Source organism: Argopecten irradians, chromosome 9, assembly GCF_041381155.1.
Source record: "Argopecten irradians isolate NY chromosome 9, Ai_NY, whole genome shotgun sequence".
NCBI lineage: Eukaryota > Metazoa > Mollusca > Bivalvia > Pectinida > Pectinidae > Argopecten > Argopecten irradians.
The window spans coordinates 6,879,565-6,898,169 of NC_091142.1; the positions used below are offsets into that span (position 1 = coordinate 6,879,565).

An 18,605-nucleotide genomic window follows, 5' to 3' on the forward strand; every position below is an offset into this window, starting at 1 on the left:
TATTTACTTGCAACAATGAACACATTTCTAGTAATACCGAAGAAAATATCTTTTTATGTAAATATAAGATGAAATTTGGCGAAATATCATATATAGCGAAATATCATATATAGCGAAATATCAGATATAGCGAAATATCAGATATAGCGAAATATCAGATATAGCGAAATATCATATAGCGAAATATCATATATAGCGAAATATCAGATATAGCGAAATATCAGATATAGCGAAATATCAGATATAGTGAAATAATATATATAATTAAACTATCAACACTAGCAAATAAAAACTCCATGTTATCGAAAATGCTAAATTCATGCAGAACTTATACATTGTACATTTCTTTCAACACCGAAAGAAAAAAAAAATCTTTTTGAGAAAATATATTTTGACACTTGGCGTATTATTATATATACAAACACAACCACACATTTTCAAAGATGCTATTGACATGAAGGTGAACAATGTTGGTCGAGGTTACTTGAAGTTCATAAATTCAGGATTCATGAGAAATGAAGCAGCTTCACATGCATGATTGGTCAATGTTTATTTGCACAACAAAGTCCCACAATTTTCTGTGATATCTTGCAACATATTTATATATATACATTTTTTTTTAAATTTTGATCATTATTGTGAGGGCTTTAGACATTTTCCCGTGGACAGCGATGGAATGGTAACAACTTTGTTTTCCTTTCGTACATGCATCATTATATTTTTCTCTTACTTTTATTTTAATTTATTTTCGTTTGCTTTACATATCCTTCGCTACCCCCATCAGCACTTTCGGTGATATCCAATATCATCCTGACAACACGGCTACGTGGAAAATCTGTAGTCATTAAGGGCGTAAAAATTTGGTTGATCAAAGATTGATCAATGACGTTAATGCTGTTTTTAATGCGATCTGGTGATACCGGCCTGTTACTTTGCATTTAATGTCCATCTCAAAATGTTTTTTATTTTTTTTTTATTTATCTATTTCAAAACTCGTTTACTGAAGTCAGAGATGTCTCGTTTGCGACACATCACTTCATCTTGAGGCATATGTTATACATTAACATAAAAAATATATTTTGATAATGAAAATTTCGAATAGATATACATACACACGATTTTAAATTGTATATACACCCTCAAGGATTATTTGCTGGCGTTACGCCTGCTTACCAACAAATGTATAGATTTATCACTCGAAACTCCTCAGATGTAACTTATTATTCCTCCGAGGAGTTCCGATCGATATATGTGTCTTATGTGATGCGATCTCTATGGCTACAATACCCAGCCAATAAGAAACAAGAATGCTGAGGTAAAGCTGTCGTAGCAATGTATAAATATTATGCTTAATAAATATATATTTTCATAACCCCGTCAGCTAATTAAAACAGAAGTATGGCGCTACCACTGGTGTACCTCCTTTTGGTCTGGACTTTCCTACTGGGCGCCGATGGGACTAATCTACTACAGAATGGTGGATTTGAGGACCCAAACCTTGGGACACCTTGGAGCAAAGCGGGATGTTCCTGGGACTTAAAAACCACAGAGAAACATACCGGGAATCAGAGTGTCTACATCAGTAACAGGTATTTTTAGATATCTATTTACATTTACTTGTCACTTCTTCTATGTAAATTAACCAAGGCAAAGTGAAGTATATGACGGTATAACGGACACCAAAAACGTGACCATTATGACGTCACTAATGTTGACGTGGGGACGTCAACTGATCACCGTCTAAACGGTTGTTTCATCTTGTGGATCAAATCGTCGTTGATAAACGGTTTTCCTGGTCTAGATTAAAAAAATGTTAATGCAGACCCTGAAATGAGTTGATAATGTAAATATAAGCATATAAGCATAAAAATATCTTCCTATGACCTTATATGGTCTATATAGATGCCAGAGCTTTGCAGACAATCATTTCACAAGATTGTCTGCAAAGCTCTTGCATCTGTTTAGACCATACATGCCATAGGAAGATAGTTTAATGCTTAAATGAAAATCGTAAAATAGTATATGTCACAAAAGTATTGTGTTATATATGTTGATTTGATTAATAAATGCTGTTACGCATAATATCTAGTTTGCAATTTGATTAACCTTGATAAATATGAATAAAGCACAAACTATTTAGGGGATTCACATTTTAACGTTAGACGACATTCTGTCAGCGTTCTCTAAACCGACTGAATTATCTTTAAACTATGTAACAAAGCCATATAACCATTCAAACCTCAAACAGTGAAAATCCATTCCAACAGCTTGCGATGAATATAGCTTTTAGGGAAAATTAATTATTACACTTTTTATTTTCTATATTTGCTTTATTTCGTAGAAAGTGTCCGAAACATGTAAAACCTGTATACAATATTTCATTTTTGTAAATTTTCAACAAGGGTTCTCACTAACGACCATGCATACATTATTACGTTTTGTATATAATTATTGGCGAAATATTCAGATTTTTGTTTAAGCTCTCACGCGAAATTACGCAATAAATGAAGTAGATTTACCTTACCTCACCAGGCAGTAGTCTTGAATTATGAAAATATAAGTCAATTTTAAGAAAACCAATTTTAGTGCTATATGTTTATTAAAAAATCTTATCTGTAAATTCTTACCATTGAAATCTCACTAATGAAATCATACCATGAAAATCTTACCAGTGAAATTCTATCATTGAAATCGTACCAGTAAAATCATAATATTGAAATGTTATCATTAAATTCATACCAGTGAAATCCTAATAATGAAATCTTATCTTTGAATTCATATTATTGAAATCCTAATATTGAAATCTTATCATTGAAATCATACCATTGAAATCTAACCAGTGAAATATAATCATTAAAATCATACTAGTAAATCCTAATATTGAAATGTTATCATTCAATATATACCAGTGAAATCCTAATATTGATATCTTATCTTTGAATTCATACTAGTGAAATCCTAATATTGAAATCTTATCATTGAAATCATACCAATGAAATCATACCATTGAAATATTACCAGTGAAATCCTAATATTGAAAGCTTATCATTTACATCATACTATTGAAATTTTATTGAAATAATACCAGTGAAATCCTAATATTGAAAGCTTATCATTGACATCATACTATTGAAATTTTATTGAAATCATACCACTGAAATCGTACCAATGAAATTGTACCTGTCGTGTAAGGATCGTATACTGTAAACCATTTTTTAGTGAATAAGAAATTTCGCGAATTCCATTTCATAATGACTCCGCAGGAATAAATTATCGCAAAATTACTTTCATCGCGAAATTCGAGAAAATAAACCACACGCGAATGAAAGTAGGTTATATTAAATAATTGGCTGGGATCAATATTAACTTTTCTGATGTACCATTTTATACATCGTGAAGCAAGGCCATTATACGTTAGTCAAAAACGCGGTTACGTTGTTTATTGCTGTCTGTACCAGATGTAAATATCGATAGAGTTATATTACCTAAGGGGTCGGATGCGTTCGTTTGCAACTGCTGCTTTAACATCAGGTGCAGTTGTCACTTTATCGTATTGAATTTCACACGTGTCGGTTATTAACGCGTGATCAAAACTGTAAAAATTACAGCATGACAGTAACATGGAAGATACTATTAATTTTACCATCATTATCATCAATAAATACTTTGTTAAAGATGCTGCACCGGCGACAGCACATGTGCAAAATAATTGATGTTTAATCCTGTGTCTGATATGTATGTTTGTTTGATTAATTAACATCCTATTGATAGCTAGGGTCAGTTAAGGACGGCCTCCCATGTATGCGGTGTGTAACATGTATGAAGTAAGTTGTACGTGTTTAGGGAGACTGCGGTATGTTCGTGTTGTGTCTTCTCGTATAGTGAAACTCCTGTCCTTTTATAGTACCATATTACTGAAGCATGCTGCCTGCTGAAGACACCAACTCACGTACAACATTATACTGACAACGGAAGAACCAGTCGTTCTACTCCCTTAACGCTGAGGGTCTAATTAACATACAGATACATATGAATGTTTTTTTTTTTATTTTAAAGTGTAAAGTAAGTAAATGTGATCACTGAAAAAAAAAACTAATTCGTATGTCCCTACTTTCAATAGATATAAATCGTTGAACCATTAAAGTGAATCAGTAAGTCGGTAAGATAGATACTTTTCAAACATTAAACTGCAACAAAAATGGGGTCTATATCATGTATTTGCGATCTGTTCTAAAAAATAATTTAAAAAATGTCATTAAAATAGTTTATGAATCTCTAGTAGAAATACGTGTTAAAACGAACAGGAATTTAAAGATGCTCCGCCGCCGACAGAGCATAAATGATACATCATTCGAACAATAATTTGTGTTTAATCGTGTCTATATATGCCTTATTAACACAAAAAATAATATAGAATAATTAATTTCGCCTTTGGTGCATGCGCAATCAGTACTTCATTTCATATAGAATATAGTGCCACGGATTTTTTTTCGGGATGCAATTAATCATTTTTCATATTTTTAACTTGAAGTAAAATTAGAAGCTCAAACTTTTCAATGGTGGTAATGGCGTAAAGTAAGTAATTTTTGTAACAGAAGAAAAATACTTAATCGTCTGCTCCTGTTTTTGATAGTGGAAAAATACTATTTGTCAGCGGTGGAACATCTTTAAATCTATAAATAGTTTATTCTCATGTTGGTTCTGACCTTGAGAAATGAAGAACATTATAAATCGTCCTACATTTAATGTATCAGCAATTAAATTTTCATGAAAAACTGTGCAAAATTAACGAGAGTAACCAGCCAATTATTGGCAGGCGCAATGGTATAACTGAAACATGTGCAGAAGAAAACGTCCTACAAAGTAAATAATGATGAGTTTGTTTGTTTATTTGTTTTTTTTTTTTTTAATTGTTTTACTATCAGTTAAAATGACTTAACGAGAAAAACATTAAAAATCTAGGGACACCAATTGTAACGTCGCTTCTGATTGGCTGCTTCAACAGCGAAAGAGTCCCTGAAGATGAAGAAATTTTGAATTTCACGAGAATATAAACTATAGATTTATTTAAGAGAATAAGCTTAAATAGATTTTATGGAGTTAAAACATAAAATAAGTTTGGTTTATTTAAAGTCTACTAAGTATGTTTTAGTATAATGATTTCTTAACCTGTCAATCTTCCTATGCTAATACATATAACAAAAATAAAAACTTTCTGTAAAATTTTGTGTAAATAAACACGTACTACATGGACTTCCCATTGTATTTGACCAAAACACTACATAAAATCAAAATAAGATAGGGAAAATTAAAAGACTAAAAGACTGTCATCGCCTTCCATTTTATAGGGCAGCATCTTGGGCCGGACTTAGATACGATATAGGTCCCAATGATGGTATCTCTGCCGGAAAGATATACGCATTCTCCGCATACATCAAACTGGAAAACCTAGCCGATGGCCTACTGAACCATACCGTACAAGTCACCACAAAGGAAACATTGAGTGATAGTAAGTATGGTTATCTTATGTGCTATATGTCAATATCTATAAAAGCTGACAAGACTTGTCGAGTGTTCGGCAGCTTGAAGATTTGCTCTGGTGAAGATTCATTATCGTTGAAGTCTCGTTTCAACATAAATCAAAGAGATTTTTGTGATTTTCTCAATTTAATTGTAGCAAGTTGCCATAAGGAAACTATGTAAAAATAGACATATTTTTTTGCCAATACATTTTTTATACACAAATTTTAATAAATGACCGATTTGGCGACCATTTTGAAAAGATGCGTTTCTTACACTTCATAGAGAAGTGAAATTTCACAATTTTTTACTACAACATGTTTACTTAACTCGCCGGTGCGGCAACAATTTTAGCTGCATCAACTTAATTTTTGCTTTGAATCTCTTAAGGTTTACTGAGATGAAAATAATAAGCGTTTAAGGTTGGAATCATAACATATTGGTTTTAAATTTTTATGTTCAATTGAAGATATTTATTTATTAAATTTTTAGCAAAAAGTACTGAAAATAACAAATTTTGTAATGTGATAAAAACATCAAACACTTAACCCCTGTTTTATGGTAGTTTTAGAAACAGCAACTATTTTCTTATAACTGCAAAGTTTAGAAAAAGTAAGTCATAAGATCTTTTTCTGTGAAACGTTAAATCTGCCAATCATTGTAAAAACAAGTTATTTTCATTTTGATAATTTATGGGGTAGGATTAACATGAGCAAAAATATTTTGTTGACTGTGTTATAGTATCATAAAGAAAACATTGGTTTTGTCAATTTTGCAAATTGTCATACTTATTAGGCAACTAATTTTGCAAAATATTGTTTTAGTTTGTCGTGGGTATGCTCAATACAGTGAAATTCGGTTAAAATAACAATTCACGTCAAATTGCCATCTTTGATTCACAAAACCTCAAAATCAAACACACCACCGTGTTATTTTTATCACATTTTTAACTTAGGTATGGATTTCTATTTCCAAAAAAATATATATATATAAGGGAAAAAAATTGACTTTGACTAGAGCAGATCCTTAAGAATCTTGTCCCAAAGGTTGTTCTTAACTTTGTCTCGCTCTCTCATGGGGGATAATTCTTATTTTTCTATTGTAGTACACTTAATCAATTGGATCAAATTTGTCATTCAAATATTTTTGCTACACAGTCTAATCTATCTATAAAGGCTCCCAAAGGACAAAGGGAAAATTTATAGCTAGGTGGACTATATACACAGGTTGAATTGTGTTAAAACTGGCATTTCGGACCCTGAAAAGTGGTCTTATTAAGCGGATGATGGCTAGTTACTAGATGGTTGTTAAGTTTCGCGGGTGTAAATACGTAATACACATAATCATGTCATATTATTCAGGTCCTTAATTTCTATGTGCATTCGTCATAACATGTACTCTTCACGACAATAAATAACGTCACCATAATTCGTGTAACGGTGCGTTCGATTACATGTTTAAAGATTTTTGATAATAAAGATAAGAATAATTAGATTTCGTTACTGTGTATTTATTTCCAGATAGCTTTCAACACACTACATTGAGCTTACAGAAATATGTCAGACCGGGATCCTGGCTAGAGATTGGAGGCGACATTCAGCTTTCTAATGGTAAGATAACATGGATAATTTCAACATATTGTCTGATTTTAGATAAAGGTATTTATTTTCCAGTTGTTTAAATATGGGTGTTGGTTATTATTTCTGGATATTATTCTGATATTTGAATGCTTTTGTTTATTTATATATGTTGGTGTTTATTTCTAGATATTATAGTTTTTTCTGGATGTTATTGTTTATTTCTGGATATTATTGTTTATTTCTGAAGGTTATCGTTTATTTCTGGATGTTATTGTTTAGTTACGTATGTTGGTGTTTATTTTTGAATATTATTGTTAAACTCTGGATGTTGGTGTTTATTTTTGAATGTTATTGTTTATTTATATATTTTGGTGTTTATTTATATACGTTGGTGTTTATTTTTGAATGTTTTTGTTTATTTATATATGTTATTAATTATTTATATATTTTGGTGTTTATCTATATATGTTGGTGTTTATCTTTGAATGTTATTGTTTATTTATATATTTTGGTGTATATTTATATATGTTGGTGTTTATTTTTGAATGTTATTGTTTATTTCTGAATATTATTATTTATTTCTGAATGTTATTTTTAGATATGACGCATGTAAAGATTATCATTAAGATACCAGAAGGTGGTGTTAACTATTTCTTCGATGATGCGAGCCTTGTGGAACTTGTGCCAGATCCGAACTGGCAGACCACAGCAGCTAACAGTATCGATGCCATTAGAAAATCTCAACTAGATGTCGCGTAAGTATAAAAAAATTTAAACTCATCCGCCTGATATCCAGTGATTTCCCTCGTGTAATAATTTTGCACATGCCACTGGTATAATATAACCTGGATTGCTTTTCATTGGTTAGAAATCAATTGTGACGTCACGACCTGACGTTGGTAAGCCTTGACGTGATTTGAGGATGTTTTGACAAAATAGCGACCTTCACATTTTGACGTTCAGAGTACTCGAAATGTAGGTTATTGTAGATATATATGTTATCTAATAATTGACCTTTACAACACCATCCTCGACACTCCAGGGGTTACTATCACTCACATTGTATTTACCCCTGGGCTATCTCATATATTAATTGGAGGCAACATAACACAGAGGTACATTTGATTGATCATTTGATGTTCATCAAAGCAAATGTATAACAGTATATTTCCGTCTGTGTGGCGTTGAAGTTGGGCGTCGCTCTCCCTGTAGTCTTCAAAGAAAGTCTCTGTAGGCTGGTGATTGGTCAGTTTTTTTCTCCTGACCTGACTTATTGTTTTTAATACAATATCTACCTTATATTCATATTTCAGATTTCTAGCAGAACAAGGTATTTCTCTCAGTGGTATTGAAGTAGAGGTATGTTGCATATAACCAAAGTATTTTGGCATTCTCGTTGAATTTTGTTTGATTTTGTTATTTATGGATTTAAAACGTTAAAGCGGGCAAAGGAGGTTTATCATTTTGGGCCGTTTTACGGCAACTCAGTGGTGAGCAAATATTTTGTATGAATATACCTTAGAGCCAGTTGCATATTGTTTCCTAATCTGAACATCCACATTTTCATTGTTTAATGGACCCACAAGCAGAATTCTAACACTCTATCTCCAGTGAAGGCGTTGCTTTAATTTAAAATTCTGCTTAAAACATGAGAAAACAGAGGATGTTCAGTGGGCAGATGATACCGTTTATTGAACATGACCTAATTTATGCATATGCCCTAGCCAATATGAACCAAGGGTGCAATCATTTTAAGCAGGTCAAAATCCACTTGCAGTGCTAAACATCAATCTCTAGCTATCAAATTCTTGAAAAATCTTAGTTTTCAGCAAATATATTCACGTTTTTTATGCTAAAATAGACAAATACTTGACTAGGCCACTGAGACCTAGTTTTTATTTTCTTTTTTTACAAACATCTACAAGCAAAACCTGGAAACTAAATAAATTCTTATATTTGATTAATTAGGACTTAATGTAGCTCTATACGTTTAGGAAAACCCATGTCATTTTTGTTTCAACATGTCTTATTTTCTTGCATTTTTCATTCAGATTTCAAATCTGTATAGAAAAATGGGTGTTCTCGAACTACGTTTTGAGATATTTGAACTTGAAATATACCATCCGTACACATTTGTTGGCCGAAAATAGAAAAATTCATAAAAACATGTTTTCTGTAATATTTGGATGAATGTAGTCTCAATCCTGTTGACTTTTTGTCCTTAATTTCTTACGATAGAACAATATACAAAATCATTATATTTTTACAAATGCTTACTATTTTTTGTTATTTCCGAGGACCGTTTCTATACGTAATTATCATGTTTTGCCATATTTTCGCCCATAAAAATCGATGAATAGACAAAAAAAGAAATGAAAATCCATGTCAATTTCACAATATTTGTATATGATATGCCCACGGTAATATATTTTTCAGATATCATATAAAAACATGGAGTCCGAGTTCAAATTTTCACAATTTTGTGAGCTTGAAGTTGGTAACTCACAACCCTACCCCCATTTTATCCCGGACTAAGATTGGTCATAATTGACTATTTTTTTTAAATCATGCCACAAAAAACATCCCACATCAGTTCATACGTTTTCGTGATATCGTATCTGTATATTTTTCTGATTTTTCTCCAAATTTTGTGTTTTCATGAAATCCGTAGGCAATTGTTTTAGAATTCCGGAATTTCGGTACGGGCGGGTCCCCACTTATCATTTATAGCGACGATTGTTACATCCGGTGTTTGAAAATCCATTCCCATTTACGACAGGGACCGCAAAAACCTCAGGGATAGCATCTAATATTCACTTCATTGCTTTTGTTTGATATATTTAATGATTTTAAACATTCAATATTATATGTAGACAATTTTCACCTATTGAAAAAATATCCAAGTGGAATGTCGTATATTATTGGAAAACCATTCTGGAATCCAAAACAACTTCTGCAGCTTCGGGTTTCGCGTCATATGAACTGGCGCGGTTTTCAAAAGTATGGACCTAACTTAAACAAGAGAAATGTGAATTTTTACCCTTTGATCTTTGACTTCTGAAGTTACCATGAGCCCAGAAAAAATCGGATATTCTGATAAGCATAAAATATTCAGCTAACCCTAATGTATTATCACTGATGCCTTTCCTTTATTTTTTATGTTGGTACAAAGAGTTCGCATGTGTAAAAGCGAGCGGGTCAAAATGTTCGCAATTTGAAGCCAAACCTGGGAAAATTAAATTTAAGCGAATCGAATTTCTCGATTTTATATTAATACTCTTCAACCAATTCTTGATATTTCACGGATCAATAAAAGTTTCGCGGTCATGTCCATAATCCGCGAAAATAGTAAGACGTCTGACGGCTACAATTCTGATCATTATTACACATATCACTTTTCGATTTAAGGTTCAGCAAAAAACTATCGACTTTGGACATGGAACGGCTGTTAAAGCCAAGCTATGGGCAGATCCCAATTACGGTTTTTACAAGGACTTTGTATACAACACACTCAAACCTAACTGGGCCGTCCTAGAAAATGCCCTCAAATGGAAGGGTATGGAAGCGACGAAGGTTATTATACATGTTTGAATTTGCGTTTTTTCTGTATTCAGAATTTATACTCCAATGCATCTTCATGTTATCAATGTTCTATTACTCAGGGAAAGCTACATCTAATTGGTTAAGTTTGCTTTCTTAAAAACCTATTTGTGACGTCATCCTGATGTCGCTGGAAACAATGTTGTTGCGTACCGATTTCTTGAAAATGGTCCCTAATGAAATTAATGAAATATTTCGTTTAATTGTTTAATCAATTAAAAGAAGTTTCGTACATGATATAAGCACTGAGTTTAAAACTCTGAAAAAATCAAACAATGTATATAGAAAACAATTTTAGCTGAGACACTTTTTGCTATTGTAATTTATTTTACAGGGAGTTATTGAATTTGAGGACGCTAATGCCACCCTCAACGACCTATTAGATAATGGGTAAGTCAACTGAACATTTATCAGTCAGGTTAAAAACCTAAATGGTCGAGAATCATCCCCAGTAACCTGATTCAGAAAAAAACTCCATTTACCTAATCTTGCAATAATCAATCAATCATTTCACGGAAGAATAAAGATAAAATGTAAATTATGTAAACCGTTTTTATGTGCTATGTTCACAGTTAACTATCCAAACTACATAAACAAATCGCATAAAGCAAATTATACTAGCGATGTTTAAAAAAATAAAACATGGGGCGAATTCAAATTAAGCATGGGGCAAATTCATATTAAGCATGGGGCGAATTCAAATTAAACATGAGGCGAATTCAAATTAAACATGGGGCGAATTCAAATTAAACATGGGGCGAATTCAATTAAAACATGGGGCGAATTCAAATAAAACATGGGACAAATTCAATTAAAACATTTAAGAATATATATAAAAATGATACATACTATTTGTATAAATTTTTTGTAATTATAGATTATCTGTGCGTGGTCACGCTGTATTCTGGGGATTTGAAGACAAAGTTCCTCTTTGGGTAGCTAATATAATGGACCCAGACGAAATGAAAGAGGCCATCGACAACAGGACTGCATCTGCTATCGGTCTTACCAAAGACAGGTTCGCTAATTATTCATTGCAAAAAGAAATACTGATTCAATTTAAAAAAAAACCAGTAAAACAAAATCAATCAAATACTTTGGTTCACACAGTTAAATAACGCATCTGGTAAGACATCGCAGAAATAACAAAATCCTCCAAAATATACTATATATACAGTAAAACTTTCTTATGACGAATATACTTGATACGAAATTTCGCTTATTATGAAGTAGATTTTATTCCCCGGTTTGGGCACCACTTTATCTTTACTTCTCAGAGAAACGTATAACGAATTTGCTTATAACGAATTACCTTTTGATTCAAAGTGATATTGTGGTCTTGTCCAGCAAATTCTGTTCAATAACAATTATTTCCAAAATTTTGTTCTGAAGCATTGCGTGTAGCTCTGTTCTAAAGTGAAACTTGGTGTCAAAATAGAATCGATTGGTAGAAATCAAATACGAGTATAAAATTAATTGTCGCTAAAGAATATCTGCCAAAGAAGATATTTTTCTCGACTTCTTGAGAATTGTGAGTTATGTTGGTAACTACGTTGATTCGGGTTGTAATCGGCCAATGACTTTAATAAGCTTTCAGGAACTCTATAGCGAATATTTAGGTTTAAGGGAATTATTTCTTCTGGTCCCATGGGATTCGTTATAGCAAAGTTTTACTGTATTATATACTGTACATTACTATTTATTTATCTAAAAAAGGAGTTTAAAGACAAGATAAGAAAAAATAAAACGACGAAATGATCCGATATTCTATAAAGTAAGGTTAGGTACTTCAGAGTATTTTGAAGATTTGTCAATACAAACACAATAGACCTAAGCGAATGCGCCTTTCACTACTTCCGGAATTAGTTTGTATTATTGCGCGGCACGTTCTGCGTTTGATGTTTATCGTTATTCTCAAATTCTTTTTATTAGACTTAAGCATTGGGATGTCGATAATGAAAATCTACACGGTGATCTTTACGCAAGGAGAACGGGAAATCTGAATATCTCCATGGATATGTTCCGGGATGTCCACGCGGCTGAACCAAACGCCGAACTCTTCCTCAACGACTACTCCATAGTAAAAAGTGGATTATACACAACGGTAATTTTAAAAACATAGCACATGATGATTTTATTTCAGACTTAAAATGAAAATAAAAACTTAATATCTTATAACCCAAAAAGACATCCATAAGCACAAAATGGTATCTCAAACCGAAACGAAGACGTCGTCATCAATAAAATAAAAACATTTTTAATTAAACATATTATATCTAAATAAGTTCATATCTCTTAGTTGAGTGGGGCAAGGGGGTATTTCCATTGTCTGACAATAAGATATTCTGAAATGAAAAATGAAACGAAACATGTGTTACATTTATAGGCAATGGCAAACCTGGCTAAGACTTATTTGGCCGCCGGAGTGCCTCTTCATGGAATCGGAATACAAAGTCATTTTCAGTCCGGAGACATCGACGTAACACGACTTAAGGTAAGCCATATTCAAATATTGATAAAATTTCCTATCAAAGTAACTTCATCTTCTTGTCTAATATTAATTATTTCTTTCGTTTACCTCTTCGAAGGTCCTACTGTCATGTCTCAAAATAATAGGCTTTCTAAAACGAAAAAAAAATGCTGTCATCCAAACTTTTTTTTCAAACTTAATGTTTTGAATCAAATAGCTTGGTGGAGGTTAAAGCTGATCAATAAAGAAAACGGATATAAAGAAGTACCATCGTTGAATAATAAGAAAACCCAAAACAACATCAAACATGAATGAGAGGTCAATATATGTTGTTATGTCGACCTGATGGAATATTATAATCGGGGACACATGAGACAATTATGTCATATTCTATAACGCAGTCTGCCTAACACTATATGAACCGAATCAAATGCCGTTATTTTTTTACGATCGAGTTTGATTACTGACTATTGACCATGGACATGCTCTTCCATTTATTCATTTTTATATTCTATTTATATATGTTTTCAAAAAAAGACGCATGCGCAAAAAAGTTTAGTTACCGTAGAATGACTAAAAGAAATCGGTTGTCGAGCTATAGTCGATAAAACATGCGCATTGCAACCTCTTGTTTATGTGCACATGCGCACAACATGAAAGTAAGCTCGATCGCACTTAAGTTTCACTATGGTATTTATAGTTTGTGATCGAACTCGCTCTACATTCGATATGGATTTTCTATACCAATACATTATCTGTTTTGATGTGCATGTTAATGCAAGAAGAACGATGACCATATGACATCATCCTGTGAAACCATACCTTTGAACAATGTAAATTCACACGCGCAATATGACACGGTCGTGAGGTCATAATAGTGATAACAGCGGAAAGAGCTCAGTGTTATGAATCGTCCACTACGTGTCAAGCCAATAGCCAATGAGAAAAGTGGAAAATCGAAGTATAATATTTCTTTTCACATCGATAATAGAATATAATTTCGACATCTCAGTTTATTCAATACTTTTTCTACCCTATTATTACACTTACAGCTGATCTAATGCTGCGTCATCTTCCTGGCATCCATGTAGTTCAAATGCCTGGTTTTCTGCCCCTCGGTGCTCACTTGCCAAGTCTCCATCGTCATCAGGTGTTCGCCAACTATCATCAGATGTTTCATCCCTAAACCACGATATCCTCCAGTTGGTGGGTCAGTAGTGGTGGCCAATCCACTACTCGATTGATCCTGACGTCCATTCCAAGTCGCCCCGACAGTGCCATAACCAGCAAGATGCTTTCTCAGCAGCTTCACCAGTTCTTCTCAAGGCTGATGACATTGCCTTCCCCCGTACTCCTAAATGTTGCAGGAGTCTGTTCGTTGATTGAGCTGGAAACCCCCTGCATCCAACATCGACTGGAAACAGCCATGTCTTCCATCCTTTCTCTTTGCAGTCTGCTATTAGATCCGCATACTTCAAGTTCTTCCTTTCATGAGCCTCTTCACAATTTTCTTCCCAAGGTACTGTGAGCTCCACTACGATGATAGTTCTGGACTGGTTTGATATCAGAACCATGTCGGGACGTATTGTTGTCTCCACTATCGGGAAAACAAGTCTTCCACCCAGGTCCACTTTGAGCTCTCGTCCTTTCCTCTATCCAGCAATGATGTTGTAGCTGCCTTCTTTTGCTCCACTGTCTCGCCCTCCCCTTACAAAGATCTTCGTATTACTAGGTGTTGACTTTGGGCGCTTCCCCGTCCTTTCTTCCTCTACAATGATTGCCAGCTCGCGAGGACCTTATCGTGACGCTATCTGTACCTACCTGGTGACAATGATGTCTAACACCCTGACAAGATGTGGGCCATTGATCCCTGACTGCCACAGAGGTGACATGATGGGTCCTCAATAAGTCTCCACTGATGAAGATTTGCTGGGGACTGCAGTGTGTCATATACAGCTCTTAACAGGAATGCTATCCTGCAATGGTCCTTCCTCCACACTTCTGACCAAGATAATTTCTTGTTTGGTAATTCCCACTTCATCAACGCCCCTTGCTTTCCCAGCTCAACAGCTTTTGCCCTCCTTTTATCCTCCTCTACCCGCTTGATCTCGCTCTGAACCATCTTGCGCCTCTCTGGCATTAATGCATTTTTCCACTGCTGAAAAGTGTTGCAACCCTAGCCCTTGCCTTCCACTGCACGCGTTTCCAATCACATCCCGTAGTTCGAGCATACTTTCAACCTAGTCTACAGATGTTGATGCTGACCACTTTCTTCCTGTCCTTGTCGGGACACCTGCTCCACTGACTTTTACATCTAAGGAATCTCGCAATGTCATTACTAGACGACACTTCGCTACCTTGAACTCCTCTACTATGGACGAAAGTGGTAATTGTAGTTGGTTGGATTTCCCATACAAACCTACGGAAGTAAATCCTGGTGGGACTCCTAGCCATCGCCGCAGATAATTGCTAACTGCTCTCTCCAACTCCTCAACTTTCGTCACTGGGACCTCGTAGATCAGCAACAACCACATTAGCCTTGGCAAAATTCCATGTCTACATAATAAGCAAAATTAAATAGGTTTATTATGAATTGTTTAACATAGTTAAATTCATCAGGCACTATAGATATTGTATACATTCACATATCACAAGATGGTGTCACTATACTATACTATGAAATAATACTATGTTTTTATAGCAAAATATATGTATATATTGAAATGTTAATGATTGTTTAAAATGTATCTTTTATATCCTTGTTATTTGTATTTATTTCAGTATCGTTTGGATAAGGTTGCAGAAGCTGGGCTTCCGATATGGATCACGGAAATGTCTATCGAAGAGAACAACATCACTGCCAAAACCGAGGCAATGGATAAAGCCATGAAAGTCTTTTTCAGTCACAGCCAAGTGAAGGGTGTGCTCTTGTGGGGTTTCTGGTCTGAAGCTATCTTTGAGTCATCGGCTGCACTTGCGACAGGGACATCCTCTATCACAGTGAGACTTTGTGATAAACAAATCCAACATTATTCAAGTTATTAATTAAGCATTGATGTTACTATTCTTTTTTAATTTCATCGGGTTATGACAGGAAAATGCTTTTAAGAACTTGTGTAAGAAACATTTACGCGGATTCACTCAGTATGCAAACAACATGTTTTTGATTTTATATTAAAAAGATTAGTAACATCTATTTTTGAAAATTATATTTTAATAAATATTATTTTTGGGTTTATTAAAGGCCCACTACCTTTCCAAAACGGCTTTTAATTTTTAAAATGGGAATGTTAAACGACATCGATAATTTTGTAGAGTCGTATTAGCGTTAATACTACATTTATCATCACCTTCTGAACAAGTTAATTGAAATAAATAAAATGCAAATTTTCTACCAAGTTCAATGACAAAATGCAGTCTTATCAAATGAAGCATTTTTATAATGCTTATATCATTTCTGTTTGGGTAGAAATGGGTACAAGTTTCGTTGCGCTGTGTTGTGTTTAAACATGTCTTTGAAGAAAACATGGCCAAAAAAAGTTCATTCGTGAATCTACTCCTCTAAAAAAACATGCGCAATCAATTCTTAATCCAGACTTTTTATTTCAGCTCAACGCAGCTGGGCAGAAGTACGTGGACCTTGTAAACACCGATTGGAGGACAAGTCTGACCGAGACTGTACCAAACTGTAATTCAGTAATATGGAAGAGTGTTTTCAAAGGAGACTACGTCATCAAAGTAAAGAAAAGTGGTACGGTGTTGAAAACGTTCGAGATCGATCTAAGGACTGATCGGAAACTGACGCTTTGGTTCAACGGAACAAGTGAGTTGTTTAAAAGAATTACTATAGAAGTACTTATTTTATCGATAGTTTTAATTTAGCGTGTTCACGCCCTCTGTGAAGCGGTTATTTATGAACAACGCTAAATTGTGTAAAAGGCTATTTCCAGTTTTGAACAATCAAATCGCGCTAATTTATAACTGCGCTAATCAGTTATAATTTACGGTTTTCTACATTAGCTCTAAAGTTTGACTGCGCTAAAATAAGTCCATTTACAGTATCATCATCATGTAATTCGAATTGCATAATCTAGATAATATGAATATGTCATGAAGATTATATAAAATGCTTTGATCTACAATATTTGATATAATTTACAAGAAGTTACATAATCTTAACATCTCCTTGTGTTAGTGATAAAACATCGCATGGATAAACCTTCGATCGGTAGATATTTCTTTTGTGTGGAAAAAACACCAAAGTAGCAAATTCATCAACATCATTTAATTAAGTGAACCCAACTTACTGTATGTGTATAACATGATTATTATAAATGTATAAAGATCACATTTTAAGTTTATAAATAATTAGTAGAGAATTAATGTCTAAAAACTTCAAGTGTGTTATTTTAAAAATATTTCATCTTTATGCTTTTTATGAAATTAAGTATTTTCTTTCTTGTTTTTTTTTCGCAATAGCTGAGCAGCCCGAGGTAGGACATTCCTGGGTTCTATGAAAATCCATCCAATTGCCTCCAGAGCGTAAACGTTTCACTTGAAACAATAAAACTCATATTAAAACGTATGTCTGACTCTGAATTTGTTATTTCAATGTCAATTTGTTACACAGGGTCAATATTTACAGGTAAAGTCAATTTCATGTGAAATTTACCTACATGTACCTGAAAAGAACAAAACATACTATATATCTTCAGGTAAATTCAAGTCAATTTCAGGTGAAATTAACCTACATGTACCTGAAAAGACCAAAACATCCTAAATATCTTCAGGTAAATTCAAGTCAATTTCAGGTGAAATTTAACAACCTGAAAAAAACAAAACATGCTAAATATCTTCAGGTAAATTCAAGTTAATTTCAGGTGAAATTTACCTACCTGAAAAGAACAAAAAATGCTAAATATCATCAGGTAAATTCGAGTCAATTTCAGGTGAAATATACCAACCTGAAAAGAACAAAACATGCTAAATATCTTCAGGTTAATTTAAGTCAATTTCAGGTGAAATTTACCTACATGTACCTGAAAAGAGCAAAACATACTATATATCTTCAGGTAAATTCAAGTCAATTTGAGGTGAAATTTACCTACATGTACCTGAAAAGAACAAAACATACTAAATATCTTCAGGTAAATTAAAGTCAATTTTAGGTGAAATTTACCTACATGAAAAGAACTAAATGTGATAAACATCTCTAGGTAAATACAAGTCAATTTCAAGTGAAATTCACCTACCTGATAAGAACAAAACATCCTAAATATCTTCAGGTAAATTCAAGTCAAATTCAGGTGAAATTTACCTACATGTACTTGAAAAGGACAAAATATGAAAACATTTTCAGATAAATTCAAGTCAAATTCATGTGAAATTTACCTACCTGAAAAGAACAAAACATGCTAAATATCTTCAGGTAAATT

General features: G+C 33.4%; 1 protein-coding gene across 1 annotated transcript; it reads left to right on the forward strand.

Annotated features, from left to right (window-relative positions):
- Positions 1-1,386: 1,386 nt before the first annotated feature.
- On the forward strand, positions 1,387-17,755 carry LOC138330812 (uncharacterized). Its single transcript, XM_069278328.1, has 13 exons — positions 1,387-1,589; positions 5,349-5,509; positions 7,041-7,130; positions 7,699-7,855; positions 8,414-8,459; positions 10,509-10,673; positions 11,035-11,090; positions 11,578-11,718; positions 12,633-12,804; positions 13,087-13,194; positions 15,952-16,170; positions 16,780-16,993; positions 17,650-17,755. The coding sequence occupies exons 1-13, from the start codon at positions 1,399-1,401 to the stop codon at positions 17,685-17,687; spliced, it is 1,758 nt and encodes a 585-aa protein (XP_069134429.1). The 5' UTR covers positions 1,387-1,398; the 3' UTR covers positions 17,688-17,755.
- The last annotated feature ends 850 nt before the right edge of the window (positions 17,756-18,605 follow it).